We start from the raw sequence: 18,899 nt of genomic DNA on the forward strand, positions 1-18,899 counted from the left end.
AGACACACTGCCCTAGCTGGTCAGCTCTATTTGTCTCCCTGTCTTTATCTTTTCTCCTCTCTTTCTTCATTCCTCCTCCCAGGTGAACGACAGTAGTCCTAAGACGGTGCTGTCCCAGCTGTGTGAGCTGCTGGCGGCGCGGCCCCTGCAGGGTCTGGTCTATGAAGAGGAGAGGCCCCCTCGCACGGCCTGGGGTCCTTTGGCCCCCATGCTGGAGTTTGTCTCTGCACAAACAGGACTGCCCATAGTGGCTGTAGGAGGGGGAGCGGGGCTGGGGAGGATGCCACAGGTAGGAGGAGGGAGGTCGAGATTGGGGTGCGAGAGTGAAGAGGAAGTGTTTGCAGCTTGTGTGTCTGATTGTGTGTGTGTGTTTGTGAGAGGAGAGAATCAGAGGAACACAAGAGGGCAGATGTCCCAGACGTGTGATTGTGTAGCTTCAAATGTGAGGGCTGGCGAGCGGAGCAATGCTAATTAGGTGTGTGCTGTATACTGAAGCAGTATGGATTGACAGCTCTATGAACGCAGTATAAAGGGAGAGCTGCTTATAGTGCCGTAACAACTTACAATGTCACAATGTCGCGCATCCTCTCTGTGAAGAAAAGGTTTGGGCAAGTGCCGGTGGGACGGAGGGGAAGTTGAAGGTCAGGGTCGCTGATCTGCTGAAACTCTGCAGTGTTTGATCTGTAAATGGCACCAACTGGGGCTGTCGCTCTGCCTCTGATGTTCCTGGGAGGGAGGCAATGAGCAGACATGGGTGTGTGTATGAGTGAATAAGTATGTGTGTGTGTGTGCATCAGAGAAACTAATGTCACATGATTTTCATGACCAAAAGAGGAAAAACGAAACAAAAAGCGTTGCATTTGTGCTTACAAATAACTGTTTTAGCCTTTTACTCTTGAGGAATTAAATTGTAGCACTTTGATGAACTTCCTTTGAAGATGTACCCTCGCCTAGTCCTCATCCCCTCCCATCCCCTGAACAGACTTTTTAGAAATACTCCCTCCTGGACGTCATGGGAGAATTCGTGCAACAATCCTAGCTGTTTTAGCCCTGCGGCTGTACGAGTGCTGCTGCTCCATAAAAACTTCAAGCCCCGTGATGCCCTCGATGTTGTGCATAAAGATGGAGCAGTCCAGAGAGTTGTAGTTCTTTGTAGTGAAAATGCTGTGTGTTACTTACTCACTGTACTGTGGCTGCATTTTAGACGCAGTACAACAACAGGGGATGAATTTCACAGTGTGATATTAAACCAAATCTGCTGCTCTCTTTCCCAAATCAGGAATCAGGTTCCATCTTTCTCCAGTTCAGCTCCTCCACTGCCCTCCAATTAGAGGTCATCTTTGAGGTGCTGGAGGAGTACGATTGGACATCCTTTTCCGTGGTGTCCACGCGTCACCATGGCTACCAGGATTTCCTGTCGGTGGTGGAGGGCCTGACCGACGGCTCGTTCATCGGCTGGGAGAAGAAGAGTGTGGTGATCCTGAACGTGACCGACGACCCTGGGGGGGCACGCACGCGCAGGCTGCTGAAGGAGAACGAGGCGCAGGTGAGACAGGGGGGAGGGAGGGGGGAAAGGGGGGAGGAAAGGGGAGGAAGTGCTGCGAGTATCAGTGGGGGCCCCCTTTCTTACAGGCGGCTTCCCAGCTTTTTCCTTCCTTCTTCGTCTCTCCCTCTGTCCCTCCGCATCTCTCTCTCCCCTCTCTCCTCTATCCCTCTGTTCTTCTCTTCCCCTCCCATCTGCCAAGGCATCAAGAGTTCAACGGTACAACCAAAACCACGAGTCAGTCTGATTTGCTGGCTGGTTGTTGGGTGGCATTGTGCGAAGAGTTACGCGCAAGGTGCTACAGAAGCTAACGCACACTTTTCTCCTTGTTTCCACTTAAGTGGCTTTAAAGTTGGAGAAAACATCTTGTTCCAAACTGTCTGTCAGTATCACAGTGTACACTATATATTCTGTATCAGCTTGTTCCAGCGCTTCATACTGTAAATGATGTTTACTCACAGTGAAATATTCATGGCTGCACCCTCCCATTTAAATGGAAATATTGAGTTGTCTTGTGCATTATTTTGTACACATTCCCCCAAAATGTAGCCTGACTTAGCTGGAATCTCTGGAAACTCTGAGCTCTCCGCTAGCATTACAAATAACGGTATGTGGGGTGGAACAATGTTGCTGGCAGGCGAAGGAGATAAACACTGCCTGTAAACCTTCACCTCTGGAGACTTCTTACCTGGACATCATATCACGATTCCATTTCGATTTTCCCCTTCTTCTTCTAATCACTCTCTATCTTTATTCAACTTCATTCTAGTCACCTTCTCTCTACTACCAGAGTCAGCTTATCATCACAAGAGCGCCGCTGTCTTTGTTTGGGATGTGCATTCTGTGGTCTGTGCAGTGCAAAATCTGGAGTGAGCTTTGCTTTTTCATCGCTTCTTGTTAAATTCACAACCTTGAGTTACATTTCGATGGAAGAATATCGAGGCCAGCGTGGTGTTTGATTATTTTGAAGCCCTGTCTTGTGATTTAAGGCAAGATTTGGGAGAAAAGTCGCTCTGATCAGCCTTGAATCACGCCTTAAGTCATCTTATATGATACCACTACTTAGGCACTAGCTTACTCTGAGTAAAGTACATTAAACTGACCGAGCCTGGGCCTGTAATGACACAGGCTCGGAATATCACTATTATGCCAATATTATATGACTTATTAGTATGAGATTAGTTTATTATTCTGACCTGTTTTTAAATAGGTAGAGCAGACATAAACGCTATTTGACTGGGGTGACCAGGGTCTGTTTGGTTAACAGTCCCGCCCTCTTGAGTTTTTCCCTTGCAGTTCCCCAACTGGTTTGATATTAAACTGGAGTCGTACAGCCAGTCACCCAGCAGCCCTTTGGCATGTTGGCGCGTCCACGTCATGAAGAAACGATCTTCATTTGCCAATTTTCCAAGCAGCTATCTGCACTACTACAAACAGTACTGGAAGTGATCTTTCCCCCATGCCGTGTTCGCTGGCAGCAACAGGATGGAAGTTGACTTTGACGATATGCATCCACACAAAGCTAACAGCATCAGTCTTTTCTTTTCTATTCTGCTGGTGAAACAAAAACTCACCTTACATTTCAAATTCACATCATTAATAACCAGAATGACTCGTGGTTTTGGCTCGTACCTCTCGAGTGTCATTCCTCCATACTGTGTGCCTGCTCACTGCCCTGCTCGCTCCTGCCCTCGTTTCCTTTCAAACTTCCATCCTCACTTCCCCTCATAACTTCTTTTTACTCCACACTTCCTTTATCTTTTTTTTTTAACCCTGTCATCCTCCCTTAAACCTCCTCTTTGCCCCTATGATCCTCCTGTTCAATTTTTCACTCATCTCCCCTTTACTCCACTCCCTTCTTCCTCCCCCCCACTCTCCGCCTCCCCCTCCCCGCGTTTCTTTGCCTGGAGACAAGCTCACTCTCCTCTGCTGCCTTCCTGTTCACCTCCATCTCTGTATGGCTATCTTTCATTCCTTCAGTCCATCCCTCTTGCCGCATGTCTTCCCGGCCACAGACTCTCCGCTCTCCGCTGGCTCGGTTTAGTCTGGGTCTCAATGTCATCGCTAATGTCCCAGCATGGCCACTGCAGCTCTGCGTGTGTGTGCGCGTGACTGTGTGTGTGTGTGTGTGTTTGTGTCTGTAAGTGCGTGCGGTTGTATTGGATTCCTTAGACTCCACTCTGCTAGTGTCACTGTTAATACAACATACTGCCTGCAGCGGGTTGCCTATACGCAGTGCTTGCTTTTTAACCCTCTTACTTTTCGACGAACCCCCTTCTTTTAGTTTTTTTTCCTTCTGCAGGGCTAATAAATGCTTGTGATTGCTTAGTGATGCCGTGTATGTTTGCATCACATGCTCTCTCTTTCTCTCTCTGCCACGTTTATGGTAATTTCCTCCACATTGTAGATGGCCTGACGCAGGTCTCTGGGTCAATTTCTACTCAGATCTCTCACTGCCTATCTTTTATTCCATTCCTCTTCCAGCTTCTGCCTTGTCAGTATGTCTTCTGCTCTCTCTCTCTCCGTTGTATGTTCCTCTCTTTCTCCATTTCCCGTCTTTAGATATCGTGTGTGTCTGTTTATAACTCTGATTCTCTCCTTCCCTCCTTAATTCAGTCTCCCTCTCTGTCTGTCGGCCTCTTTCTCCCTCCTTCCCTCCTTCCCCTCTGTCACTCTCATTCCCTGCCTAATTCACTGGAGGTTTATTGGCATACAGGCAGGATTGTTTTGCCAAGCCATTACAGTTCAAAATTCAATGAAGGCGCAATTCTCAAAATGTGCTTTCAGTCTGTTTCCCTGACTCCCCCCTCTCTTCCTCCTCCTCCTCTACCATGAAAGAGTTGTCTTCCTCTTTTCTTGTCCTTCGATTCCCCTTTGTCTCTCTTCTACACGTGTCATTTTTTATCTTTTATTTTAAATGCTCTCGCTCGCCTTCGTAGGTATTTGTCAGCATTTAACCCCCCCCCTCCCTTTTCTGTCTCTCCGCTCAGCTCCATCTTCCTCTTGTCGATCTCTTCCCTCTCTCTCCATTTCCCCTCTAACCCCTTAAAACCCTCTTTGGTCAATTTCTACCCCCCCTCCGCTCCCTCCTCGCCCCTCCTTACCTCAGCACTTTCAGCAGAGAGCTCATCCACTGTCACTGCTGTCTTTCTATGTTGCCTTTTCTCTCTCTGTAATGTTTTCCTCTCTTTCTTTCTCCCCAGCCACACTCCATCACCACCACCACTGCCTCCACCACCGCCAACCCTCCCGTCTTTTGCAAATATCTCTTATCTCTCCAGGCCCGATTTCACCAAAATATGTCATCCTTTGCTTTTCTGCACCACCCTCCCTCCTCCTCTCCGTTCTCCAAGGAATGACTTTTCTGTTTTTCCCACCTCCATCCGCTCGTTTTACCTCCACCACCTCCTGTTGTCTCCAGCTCTCTTCTCCACCCTGCTTTTAATAACATATGTCAGTGTTTAACCTCTTCCCCCTTGTTTTCCCTCAGGTGTGTTTGGTCTTTAACTGCCCCCCCCCCTTCCTTTGCTTCCCTGCCTTTCTATCTCACCGCTCCACCACTTACAGTTGTTTCATTTTCCCCTCTCTTGTTTTACTTCTGTTTTCATTATTCATAACTGTAACTTGTTTCATCAGGCCCAACCTCATTAAGCACTGACCCCCGTTGCCTCCTGCACCTCCTGGTTAGCACGCCTCACATGCAGCCGTGCTGTCTCTCCTCTTTCTGCGGCGTCTGCTCCTCTCCCTGAATCATACGCCGACTCCCATGAACCTTATCACATCAGCATACAGCTATCTCTCCTCTTACCTCTCCGAGCACCCTTGGTTTTTTTCTTGATATGGCCTTTTCTATCCGACCTCCTCCCCTCCTGTTCAGGTGCACCTCTGCTCCGGCTCTATCTTTCTCCCCTTACTTCTCCCACCCTCTGTCTCTCTCCACGTCCCCCCTGTTCCCTCCTTATCTCACTAGCGTGTATGTGTGTGTGTGTCTCCCCTCGTCCCTGTTCCCTCCCTGCCTTCCTGCTGTCCTCCAGGTACGCTTGCTGTACTGTTCCCAGGAGGAGGCTGAGCTGGTCTTCCGAGCCGCCTGGGCTGCCGGGCAGGCCGGTGCCTCGCACATGTGGTTTGCCGTGGGGCCAGCTCTCTCAGGTTTGAGCATGGAGAGCTTGCCCCGGGCTCTGTTTGCCGTGCGGCCCCAGGGCTGGAGGGACGAGCCTCGCCGGAGGATTGCTCGGGGTGTGTCTGTGCTGACTCATGGGGCAGTGGCCATGCGCAAGGATTACGGCACCACGGGTGGGCCCAACTTCGTCACCAACTGCATGACGGACGCAAATCAGACCCAGAGACTGCGAGGCAGGATGAGGTGAGAGGGAAAAGAAAGCGCTGAAGGGAGAACTTGAGGAGCACAGGAAGAGAAATCTAAGGATGGGCGGGGAGTACAAGGCAGTTGGCAGGCTGCAGACGAAAATGAAATAGAGACAGGATCAGGTGTATTCTATGAAACGAGCTGGTGCGGCGCCAGAATGAGCTGGAAGGTATATGGGTGGAGTTGGTACATTCAGTGTCAGAGAGCAGGCACAGAGGGGATATCTGAATTTGGAGCTGGCTATCATCCATGCAAAATAGATGTTGTTGGTGCGTGTAGTTGTGAGTTGGCAAAATTACCCCAGCATCTGTAGCAAGCGGACCATGTCTCATGTATATTAATGAGCCGGCTTTAATATATTCCTCGTAGGCTGTGCAAACAGGCAGCAGCACACTCTAACAGGTAGCCCAAGTGGTTCTCATCTTGGTTTGTTTTTAATGCCAGTCATTCTTGCTCCACTTACACGCGGCGCACATGATATAGAGAGACTACTCTGAGTTTGGTCAGCGTGATGAGCCAAACACATAATTAATTACTTTATTTACAGTAATTTCTGTAAATGAAGCGCAGCACAAACAGTGTGGCAATTAAATGGAAATGATTAATGGACTCCTACTTTTTTTGTTTACAAACTATGTCCGTGAACAGAGGAGAAAGAGTCCTTTATTATTTTTTTTTGCAGTGCTACCTGCTGTTCACCGTCTGTAACTACAGGCTGCTCTTCCATATGAGGCTTCCTGTCATGTTAAAAAAAAAAAAAAAAAAAAGGCTTTCAGGTTTTGTGTTTTGAAGCCAGGAAGATGACATGAGGAGACAATTAAACGTCTGTCCTGTGTGATTATCAGACAAACTATAGAGCTCGCAGGCGATGCAGAGAGCAGCAGTTGTTTGACTTCAAAGATCCTGACAATTCGGTGTGTCTGATCATTTGTCTGTAGATTTGATTCACAGACAAGCCCTCGCCGTCACCACAGAGGTGCTCTGATTTAGTTTCAAGTGGCAAGAGAATAGGCATGCTGTTGCATCATAAACAGCCTCATGATTTCTGTTTTCTCCCTCAAAAAACAATTAGTTATTTTACAAATATTCTGTGCTTTATACCATTTAATTCTCTGTTTGTCTCCTTCCTTCGCCATGCAGGTATTTCGGCAACATCACGCTAGGGGGTCGAGACTATTCCTTCAATAGCGACGGTTACCTGGCCAACCCCTTCCTGGATGTAATTTCCTGGACACCTGGACGTGGATGGGAAGATGTAAGGACATGACATCAGTTTTTTATGTCTGGCTCATGCGAAGAGAAAGGGTCATGCTTTCTGTTGGATCTCATGACACACTTCGTTAAATATTATTTTATTGTCTCCATAAGCTCTTTGAATCTTGGGATTTATGAGAACCTGTAATTTTGTCCTCTGCAAACAATTGCAAGGACAAAAGCGCCTAGCAATTGAACCCAGAGCAGGTTTTGTGCTGATTGGTTCTTGAGTCTTAATCTCTGCGTATGAGTTGGAGGAGCAGATCTCTGCTGCATCGGCATCTGAGATGAGAATATAAACTTGACAGTGAGAGTAGTCAGGTCGCATGGGTTCATGTTCATGTAAAGTTCAGTATGGCTATCGATGCCCGAGGCAGAGTGGAGAAGTTGGTTGCTGACCGTTTGACCGTGCTTTGTGTGCCTGTTCGGTTTGTCTCTCTGTAACTCTGCTATATACTGCTTAAAGCATTCTCACACAATACCACAAATGCACACGCAAACACATCTATATTGCAGAAACAAATGTGTTATAGTAATCACAATTTTAACAATTGATTATTTAATTTAAAGGGACAGTTCACCCCAAAATCAGAAATCTTTCCTGTACTGCTGTTTATCAGTCTAAATATTTATAGTGTGAGTTGCTGAGTGTTGGAGGTATCAGCCATAGAGATGTCTGTCTTCCCTTGAATATAATGGAATTAGATGGCACTCAGCTTGTGGTGCTCAAAGTGCCAAAAAAATACCTTTGAAAAACTCAACAGCAATGTCTGTTTCCAGAAATCATGACCTTGTTTCTCAAGATAATCCACAGATCTTGTTGTGAGCAGTTTCACGTAGGAACTATTTTCTTTTCTACCGAAATACACCCATCAACCAAATCACTGTGCACCGTGTGCGTCTATGAGTAGATACTCATAGACGAGAAGCTCGTGCTCGTGACAGCGTGAGATGTAAACATTGATGGTGTCCTCCTTGGCTGAGCTGTAATGATAGCTAGCTACCTATGCTAAGCGAGCTAGCAGTAGAAGCATCCGTCCTTCTGTGTGGTGATACAGATGGAGGGCGTAGTTCGGTCGATATCTCCAACACTCTGCAACTCACAACAAAACAATCGCGATTGAAAAACAGCGTTACAGTCACAAGGAAAAATATGTATTTTTGACTTTGGGATCAACTGTCTCTTTAAGTCACATATTAAGCAAAAATTATTTGCTTTTTGTTTATAAATTGAGTACATTTGGGTTTTCGACTGTTGATCTGACAAAACAAGCATCGCCATGGCATCAGGTAAATTGTAATGGAGGATTTAATCAGTTCACAATACCTCAATACAATTCATGCATGCCTATATGTAGCTTTAAGGCCATATTGATTCCTGTAATCTTCCCTTCTTGCCTTACTGGTTGTGAAAAAAGAACCTTCCAAGTGGGATTCCATGGTACGTGATAGAGGACAACATCTGCAGTCCAAGTTTTGTTCAGGTGAAGCTAATATTAGCCTTCAGCAGTCTGAGGTATTCAAATTAAGAGGTTAACAGTCTCTTTAGCGTGAAATTCTCTCTTTGTGATTCCCTGGACGTTGTTGCTGAGATGCAGCCAGGAATATCAGCTCCAGATTATTTGTTTTAAGTGATGGATCAGTCTTAACAGGAGAAGACAAACACATTATAAGTTGGGTCTAAACTTGTATTATGATAGGCAGGCAGATGCTTCTCAGGGGATGGGAGAGTAAGGGGGAGCCTTCATCCCAGGAACAGGCTGTAGGGATGGCAGGAGTGGCAGCATTGGAAATGATGTCCTATTAACAGTTTAGAAGATCAGATGTATGTATTAGAAAATTGGGAACCTTTGGGAGGCTCCTGACATGGCTCACACTCTGGGGGTGTTGTTGTTTATGCATGGACAAAAATATGTATTTTTGTACTTCCTTGTTTAGCAGTGATTTAACCGTCTTGTTTTAAATATCTGTGGCCTCTGCTTTTTTATGTTGACAAAGCAAGGCAAGTTGTGTTTGTGGTGAAAAAACTGCAATGCACCCACTTGATTTGACAAACTCAGGCTGTTGGAGCTTCACATAGAGTTGGTTAAATTTTGTGGTGCATCTCTTCAGAAAAAGAGAGCTGTGGATTTTGTTCCCATCTCTTACATCATTGGAGTTGCACCAGGATGAGACACTTTACAGCCAGAACAGAGAGGAAGAATTCTTTAGTCCTTCAATGTACATATGGGTTTGAGAGAGTATTTAGACAGACTTAAAAATGTGAACATATCCTTTAATCGATAAAACAATCATTAGTTGCAGCCCTGCAGTCAAACACATCCACTCATACATTTCACTCTTCGTCATTTTGCTGAAAGCAGCGCTCTGATGTTGCTCTAATCAATAGCTGCTCTTTCTTCCTATCTGCTGCCTGGCTTTGCGGGTCCTTTACTGTAAAATGAAATGCAGATTTAAATAGTGCTGAGGATTCCTGGGTGTCATTGCCATCTGGTTGTAGATTCGCCATTGTTTTGTGCGTTTGAGTGTCTTGTCGGCATAACTGCATGCGCGTCTAAAGCGCCAGTATCCCCGGCGTGTCATGCATATTCTATAAAGCTGTGGTTTGTTCAGAAATCCTTAATACGAAGCCTTGTCACCTGTTGGAGATGTTTTCCCTTTAATACGCCGGGATTTTACCCTTGTCAGTGTCAGAAGAGAGAGCGATGCTCATTTTCTCAGCCGCACACCAGCACCTCAACACCTTGCCGTACATGCATAAAGACACACGGCGCTCTCGGAACATACACTCCACAACTGCACATAATCAGAAACGCTGCACTAATACAAATACCGATGCACCCACACAAGCTTGTACACAGACACGAGCGTAAATACACACATTGGTGGTTCTCAGCCTCCTGCTGGTTTTAACAGCCCACCAGAGTCCAGTCTCAGCGTGTCGTAACATGCTGACTCCTGCCATATCCCTCAAATCCCTTTCAATTAGAAGCTCCTGCGCTGGTCCTTCGACTCTGTGCAAACCCAGGGTACGAAACCCGCCCACATACACACACACACACACACACACACACACACACTGAGAACTTACACACACACATCCACATGTGTGTGCACACAAATGAGGGCACATACTGTACGCGTACACACATATGCTTACACCCCTCTTGCATAAACCCTATTGCACACACTCACAATGAGGATAAGACGCCTGTATCTGCCTATTATGCACATCCACGCTGTTGGCTCTCCCTGAATATTTAATGTTCTCTTTACAATGACTGCACCATTACCTAGAGCCCGGGAGCACCCAGCTTAGCTTACTGAAACACTGCAGACTAATACTGAAGGTTGTCCAGCATTAGCATGGCTTGTTTCAGCAACAGATACAGCCCACAGAGCGAGGTGTTCCAGGATATTGGCGTAATTTAACGAACATTTATTAACGCCACTCACGGCCGCTGAAGGCTAAGTTTTAGTTTAAAAGCAGCTCCCAGTCCTCAAACTTTTGCTCCAAACCAGAACACTTTCTCTGCCTCAAAATGTTCCAGCAATTTGAAGAGTCTGAAGTGGTATTTTTCGGCTGTTCTTTCCCTGACGTTTGCGTGTGCATTTTTCTGGGTATTTGTCTGATAGAGAGTGGTGTGTTCTCCTGTAAGCTCTATCTGTTTTCTGTCTGTGTTCCCCGAGTGTGTTTTGATTGAATGTCTGTTGCGGAGCTGCGGTCGAAGTGCAGTCGAAATACTGTCATTGTTGCCACCTCCTCCTCTTCTCCCTGCCAGCGCTTGCATTACACAGACAGGCTGGCTGCCAAACTTTACATTACTATACTGGCCTGCTTAAGCACTCACATTCTTGGGTGTATTTTTTATGTGTGCGTGTGTCGACTTTATATCTTCATGTATTTCTGGATGCGTGTGCGTGAGCGTACAGTACGTGTGTGCACTTGCTTTTGTGCACGTTGCCTCAGATACACTTGTCATGACACTTAGACGAGACTTTTATCAGGCGATTGTGCCAAGATGTGTCAAATGATGCTGTGAGAGGAGGGTTCACAAACAACAAAACAAAAACAGGCAGCTCTGAATCTCCTTGGGTGTGGTTTTGCCTCGTGCCGCTTTCTGAAGTGTGAATATGCCAGGCACCAGCATCCAACACATCCAGAGAGCATATGCAAAGAGAAGGGGGAAACAGTGATACAGCCAAAGGGATGCTTGACAGACATTTTCAGGTCAACAGTGGACACAGAACAATGTGGTCTCACAACATCATCCCTGAACAGATTTTAGGAATCATAGTAAAATGACCGATTTGAAGGCATGAGGCTGCTCTCTGGACATGGGCTTTTTCAATGAATAAAAATGCTGTTTGACCATAGCATGTCACATAATCACCCCCAAAATCAAAAATACACATCTTTTCTCTATACTGTAGCCCTATTTATCAATCTGGATTATTTTGGTGAGAGTTGCAGAGTGTTGGAGATATCAGCTGTAGAGATGTCTGCCTTCTCTTGATATAATGGAACTAGTTGGCACTCAGCTTGTGGTGCTCAAAGTGCCAAAAAAAAAAAACATTTCAAAACTCAACAGCAATGTTTCTTTCTAGAAATCACGACCTGGTTACTCAAGATAATCCACAGACCTTGTTGTGAGCAGTTTTGTGTAGGAAGGAGTGGTGCATCAACTCCTGGAGGAGAGGCTCATGCTCTTGACAGTGTGAGTTGTAAACATTAATGGCGTCCTTCTCGGCTGAGCTGTAACGTTCGCTAGCTCAGTGGTGTTAGATGAGCAGTAGATACACGCCACTGTCTGCATGGTGATACGGTTGGCAGGTGGTGGTCCTAGCCTCCCCAAAGTACTGCACATTTTTAACCAAAAACAACCTAGTGAACAATAAAAAACAAGATAAAATATGATAAATATAGAAAAATATACAAAAATATTTGCTAATTTGGTTTCAGCAACATGTTGTACATGTGTTATGATAATCAATAATCAATAAAAAGAATTGCAAATAAACTTGTTCAGAAGAATAAACAATAAAATAATTTATGACATTTTAAGATAATAAGAAAATGTACAAATTAACTTCGTAATTGAACTAGAGATGAGCTGATTTTAAAATTCTGGGCCGATACTGATACCGATATTTAAAATAACAATTTCACCAAAAGCCGATACTGATGTTTTTATATTGGTGTTTCTTTCATTTATTTGTTGTTATTTATTTTTCTTTATGTTCCAGGAAAACACGTACATCTCCACTATAAAAAAAGAAAAAATTTAACAGTTTTGAAGTCATTCATTCCTTCGTTACACTACCTTTAAATAAGTACAAATTCAATAATACACATTTATGAAGCAGCCTTTAACATAACCCTCTTTCACAGAAAAAACATCAATAATAAGCAATAACCCTTTCTACTTTATATGATACCTCATAATTCCCTCTCTAATATCTATTTTATAGTGCTGTGAATACATGAACAAATTTCTTCTTCAGAAAGCTGTATGTCTCGCCAAACACTACATTTTACAGGACTACGTTTTAATTTACCTTCACCAAATACTAACTTTTACTGAACAGAGCTTGAACCTCAGCGAGCTGTTCGTTACGGCCTCCGGCTGCTTAGAGGTAACGATACCTAGCTCTCCTCCTGCTGATTTCATCTTCTCTCTTTTCACATACGCTCCTCTCAGTAGTGTAATGGTAGCTCAGTGGGCACCAGAGAGCTTTTGTCGTATTGACATGATAACGATACAGCGTGTTTCAGGGTTCACATGACATTGGATAACTTCCTCATCTCCCCCAGAGAGCAGATAAAGTGTGACGAAATGAGAAGGGGGCCTCTCTGTTATTTAGTAGGCTTTGCTATGTAGTTATGTTGTTGTGGCCTTATTTAATAGTTAAAAAATAATAATAGTAATAGTATTAGTAAAGAATTTGTCGTGCCCCAGATGGACGATGGCGTCCTTAGCATTCGCCTATACTGCCCATGCCACAGGCTGGCACTGGTAGACATGAAATAGCTCTTACATGAACAGTTCACAACAAGGTCTGTAGTTTACCTTGAGAAACAGGGTCAGGATTTCTGGAGAGAGACATTGCTATTGAGTTTCATTTTAATGTTATTTTCTATTATAGTCGTGAGAGGGCAGACATCTCTACAGCCGATATCTCCAACACTCAGCAACTCACATCAAAACAATCTAGACTGATAAACAGCTCTACAGGTAAGAAGAAAAATCTGTGTTTTTGATTTTAGGTTGAACTGCACTTTTAAGTTCAGTCTCAGGCTATTAAAAGTCCTGAAGTTTAGAGATGTGGATTTCTGCCTGCTGCAGAAACACCTCTGTCGCCATAGCTCCCTCAGTGAAGCCCATTGTTTGCGCAGGTATGATTCTGTGAGTTACTTGCCTCCATCCTACTCAAAGCCATTATATGTAATTACATGGCAATGTCTGGTTTGACAATGAAGTAGATGACTAGTACAAACAAATCTGGATAACCACTGTAACCCCATCAATCAGTGTAGCCTCTGCACATGCACAAACGGTTCAGGTAATTGCTCCCAGCCCACATCACAATGAATATTTAGGGCCTGGTGTTCTAAAAAAATACAGTGAGTGGGCACAGTGTATAATACCTGTACCATATAATTCAAAGCGGCACCATAGTCCTGCAGTAAATACAACCTTTATGAAGCTTATTATATTCGGTTTTTATTGAGACTGTCAGGAGGGAGATGTCCATTCATCTCTGCAGTCATTTTGTGGTCCACAGTTTGTGATACAGTATTCCACAATTTATTTCCCTCCGTCTCTGTTATGCAGAGGTGAACAAAGACTGATACAGTGCTTATTACAGGGGCATGTGTGCATGTATGAGACTGTATAATACTGTAAATGTGTTAATGTAGTTTTCACCCTCTCTGTGTGAAAACTGATAAGGTTATGGTATGTTATCATTGTAAACAAAACAGGCTTATTTATTCTTCTGTAACGTTCACTAGCTCAGTGGTGTTAGATGAGCAGTAGATACACGCTACTGTCTGCATGGTGATACGGTTGGCAGGTGGTGGTCCTAGCCTCCCCAAAGTACTGCACATTTTTAACCATAAACAACCTAGCAAACAATAAAAAACAAGATAAAATATGATAAATATAGAAAAATATACAAAAATATTTGCTAATTTGGTTTCAGCAACATGTTGTACATGTGTTATGATAATCAATAATCAATAAAAAGAATTGCAAATAAACTTGTTCAGAAGAATAAACAATAAAATAATTTATGACATTTTAAGATAATAAGAAAATGTACAAATTAACTTTGTAATTGAACTAGAGATGAGCTGATTTTAAAATTCTGGGCCGATACTGATACCGATATTTAAAATAACAATTTCACCAAAAGCTGATACTGATGTTTTTATATTGGTGTTTCTTTCATTTATTTGTTGTTATTTATTTTTCTTTATGTTCCAGGAAAACACGTAAATCTCCACTATAAAAAAAAGAAAAAATTTAACAGTTTTGAAGTCATTCATTCCTTCGTTACACTACCTTTAAATAAGTACAAATTCAATAATACACATTTATGAAGCAGCCTTTAACATAACCCTCTTTCACAGAAAAAAACATCAATAATAAGCAATAACCCTTTCTACTTTATATGAAAAAAACAAGATAAACAAACAAAATAGGCTTATTTATTCTACTTAATGAACAGTTATTTTAGAATGAATTTAGAGCGGCTGCTTTTATTTTATAGTTTTATTCTGTGGCTTTCTTAAATTTTGTTTTTATAATATGTGACAAATACAGTGTTTACAAGTGCATACTTATGAGAGTGAAAATTAAAGAGGTTGTAGGCAATGATATCAATTATTAGAATAAGCCAAACAATAAATCACAATACAAAACACTCCACTTTAAGTGTGTAAGTAATTCTATATTTAAACATAATTATTTTTCTGTTCTGTAGCATCAGATACACAGATCTATATCAGTGCCTTGCATGTACACAAAACACATTTGTTTGAGCCCTGCAATCATACCTGCACCGCAGTGGTGCAGTGGCTAGCATTGTCATCTCACAGCAAGAGGGTTCCTGGTTCCAGGGTGTGGGAGCCCTTCTGTGCGGAGTTTGCATGTTCTCCCCGTGTCAGCGTGGGTTTTCTCTAGGTACTCCAGCTTCCTCCCACAGTCCAAAGACATGCGGGTAACTTGTGACACTAAATTGTACGTAGGTGTGAATGTGAGTGTGAATGGTTGTCTGTCTCTATGTGTCAGCCCTGTGATAGTCTGGCGACCTGTCCAGGGTGTACCCTGCCTCTCACCCAGTGTCAGCTGGGATAGGCTCCAGCCCCCCCGGTGCCCCTAACAGGATAGGCGGTTACGGAAAATGTATGAATGAATGAATGAATGAATATGTAATAACTGTCAGTACAGATTGTGGTGCTTCAGTACACAATCTAATAATAAGGTTTTATTTACTCAACAGCAACAGTTATGGGCAACATTATACGTAGATACTCAGCCCAGCTTCAAGCCATTACACAAGTGTAGACAAAACATGGCTGTGATTTAACAAATAGCATTTGCCAGCCTATGGTTAGAAGGCGTTCACTAACAATCAATAGCTCGCTAAGCTCTGGTAACTGCACATATTGCTCAAGAAGTCCTGCCCTTGAGTGAAGCTGCAGAGTTCAAACAACCTCTAACTCTGAACAATATCAGGTTGTTCATTGATTTGGGTTAGGAGGAAACGTAAATGAGGCAACTTGGAATCACCAGTAGCTGCCCAGTGTCAGCTGGGGCAGGCTCCAGCCCCTTTGTGACCCCTAAATGAATGAATGGATATCAAGTTTGAACTTTGGTTTATATTGGAAAAGCTAAAATATACACAGCGAGTTTGTCCAAACATTCACAAAACCACCCACAACAAAACAAACATAAATGTAACGTCACATACAGATCTAATCCTACATGAATTCAGATCAATAGAACAAAGTAAAGCAAAACAAGCATGAACATTTGGTGATTTCAGGGTGATTTTTTTTAAGGGGGGTTAGATGTTGGATTGTTTATCTCCTATGTACATGATGTTAACTTCTCCTATCTTCAGAAAGAATTTAGCACTCTGCCAGTGCTACGTTGTTATGTGTGCTTCAATTTGTAAATGTGTTCTTTGACAGTAGCCTTAGTGTTTCTGGGGTTATTGTGTGGTCAAATCATTGCATTTATTTGAAGAAAAAGAATTAGATTTTAGATTCAAAACATAACCAAAGAGATAATATCCCCTACTTTGGAGATAACATCCCAGAGATAATATCTCAAACCCTAAGCGATAATCTTTGGCCAAAATTGCCCACAAAAAAAAAAATAATTAAAAAAATCACCTTGCCTCTCAGGGCTTTCGTACACAACATAAAAACTGAATCATGATAGGATGAAACACTAAAAGTCAATGTAATGTATTTCCATAGTTGATAGCAACATAAACTTCTGTGCCTCTGCTACATTGTACTCATAAGGAGGAGTTGTAACATTCAGATGTAATTATTACAAGTATTACTCATACAGATCAGATTTTAAAACATTTTTACTAAAATACTAAATACATTCCCCGTTTCTACTAAAGACTAAGACAAAGAAAACGTGGGTTGACGTGTTTTGGTATTTGCTTCGTTCTCAATCAAAGGTGCTATCTGTTCAAAGAATAGAAATACAGATTGAGGTCGAAACGTGTGTGTGTGTGTGTGTGTGTGTGTGTGTGAGTGTGTGTGTGTGTGCTCTGTCTCGCTCTAATGTTCCTCTTGTCTGTTCCCTCAGGTAGGCTGGTGGGAGAACGGCGTGCTGAGGCTTCGGTACCCAGCCTGGTCCCGCTACGGGCCATTCCTTAAACCACCTGATGATGCCCAGCACCTGCGTGTTGTCACGCTGGAGGAAAGGCCATTTGTCATCGTGGAGCTGGCAGACGCCGCGTCCGGGACCTGCATCCGTGACTCAGTGCCCTGCAGACGACCCCTTAACGCCAGGTATAAGTCCTTTGGATTTAAGATGATGTGTTTAATGGCGGATCTGATGACTTGTTTCACCCAAAACTGTGATTTTCACAAGTGGTTATAAAAAACAAGTAAAGTAGTAGCCTCTCTACTGCAGTTATAACCATGTTATGAATGGAGTTCCTAAGCTCCCATGATGCCGTCCAATTGAGGTGACATCAATCACCTATCAGAACCGTGGTCTCTTCACTCCCTGGCCGTGATCAATAACAGACTGCACTCCAGAGGATCAGTGGAATGACTCAGGGGTCTGGAATCAGATATGACCACAGTGGAGCTTTATGGTTCATCAGCTTCTGAGGGGATGACAGCACCTATCCTACACTGGTCGATCAAACCTGTCACCAAGTGCTCAGCCACAACATTCCTTCTCTACGACCATTTCATTCTTCTTTCTTTCTCCTTTCTTTCTCCTTTCCTTTCCTTTCCTTTCATTTCCTTTCCTTTTCTCTCTTTTCCTAGCCCTCTCCTTCTCCCTCACCCTCTCATTTTCTTTCCTGTCCTTTCCTTTGTTATCCTTTTCCTTCTCTCTCACCATTTCATTCTTCTTTCTTTCTCCTTTCCTTTCCTTTCCTTTCCTTTCCTTTCCTGTCCTTTCCTTTCTTATCCTTTTCCTTCTCTCTCACCTTCTCCTTTCCTTTCCTTTCCTTTCCTTTCCTTTCCTGTCCTGTCCTGTCCTGTCCTGTCCTGTCCTGTCCTGTCCTTTCCTTTCCTTTCCTTTCCTTTCCTAGCCCTCTCCTTCCCCCTTACCCTCTCATTTCCTTTCCTGTCATTTCCTTTCTTATCCTTTTCCTTCTCTCTCACCTTCTCCTTTCCTTTCCTTTCCTTTCCTTTCCTTTCCTTTCCTTTCCTTTCCTTTCCTTCTCCCTCACCTTCTCCTTTCCTTTCATTTTCCTTTCCTTTCCTTTCCTTTCCTTTCCTTTCTTTCGCTCTGTTACACACCAACAGTTTTTAACGATTTTTCTTTGACACTTTTACTTTGATTTTTACCCCTTTCTTTTCCTCTCTCTGTGAATCACTCACAGTGCCATCCACGAGGGTGTGGCTCCCATGAAGCAGTGCTGCAAAGGCTTCTGCATCGACATCCTCAAGAGATTGGCCAAGATTGTCGGCTTCACCTACGACCTTTACTTAGTGACCAATGGGAAGCATGGGAAGAAAATTGATGGGGTTTGGAACGGCATGATTGGAGAGGCAAGTCTTTGTTTATGTGTGTGTGTATGTGTGTGTGTGCGCCTGTGGTTCTGCCTGTCTGCCTTTGTGAGAAATGTGTTCTCGATGTCGGTCCCATATCACTGGGGTATGTGTGAAAGGTGTGTGTGTGTGTGTGTGTGTGTGTGTGTGTGTGAGAGTTTTACATTTGTGCCTCTGCGTATTTTGTGTTGCATTTTTAGCCAACAAGCTGCATAGTAGCATTCCTCTGTGTGTGCTCCAGCGTCCTGGGTGAGCAGTTAAACGCTATGTGTCACATCAATCGCTGTGAGAGTTATGGCCACTTAACCACTGCCGGCAATCAGACAGCTGTCATTTATTACACACACACACACATGCACACACACACACACACTCTCAAACATGCACACACAATACACAATATTGTAATAGAGGGCAAAAAATGCAGTTACACACATTAGATAGACAAGCATGGTGCTAACACGCTGCGA

General features: G+C 43.6%; 1 protein-coding gene across 1 annotated transcript in view; it reads left to right on the plus strand.

Annotated features, from left to right (window-relative positions):
* grin2db (glutamate receptor, ionotropic, N-methyl D-aspartate 2D, b) overlaps positions 1-18,899 on the plus strand; it is a 66,317-nt gene that overhangs the window by 26,425 nt on the left and 20,993 nt on the right. The window contains exons 3-8 of the mRNA XM_033640962.2: positions 83-289; positions 1,280-1,546; positions 5,578-5,906; positions 7,050-7,164; positions 17,003-17,208; positions 18,261-18,429. Of these exons, the coding sequence (XP_033496853.2) occupies positions 83-289; positions 1,280-1,546; positions 5,578-5,906; positions 7,050-7,164; positions 17,003-17,208; positions 18,261-18,429 (1,293 nt within the window). The remainder of the gene's footprint in view (positions 1-82; positions 290-1,279; positions 1,547-5,577; positions 5,907-7,049; positions 7,165-17,002; positions 17,209-18,260; positions 18,430-18,899) is intronic.

This window comes from Epinephelus lanceolatus, chromosome 10 (genome assembly GCF_041903045.1).
Source record: "Epinephelus lanceolatus isolate andai-2023 chromosome 10, ASM4190304v1, whole genome shotgun sequence".
Classification (NCBI taxonomy): Eukaryota; Metazoa; Chordata; class Actinopteri; order Perciformes; family Serranidae; genus Epinephelus; species Epinephelus lanceolatus.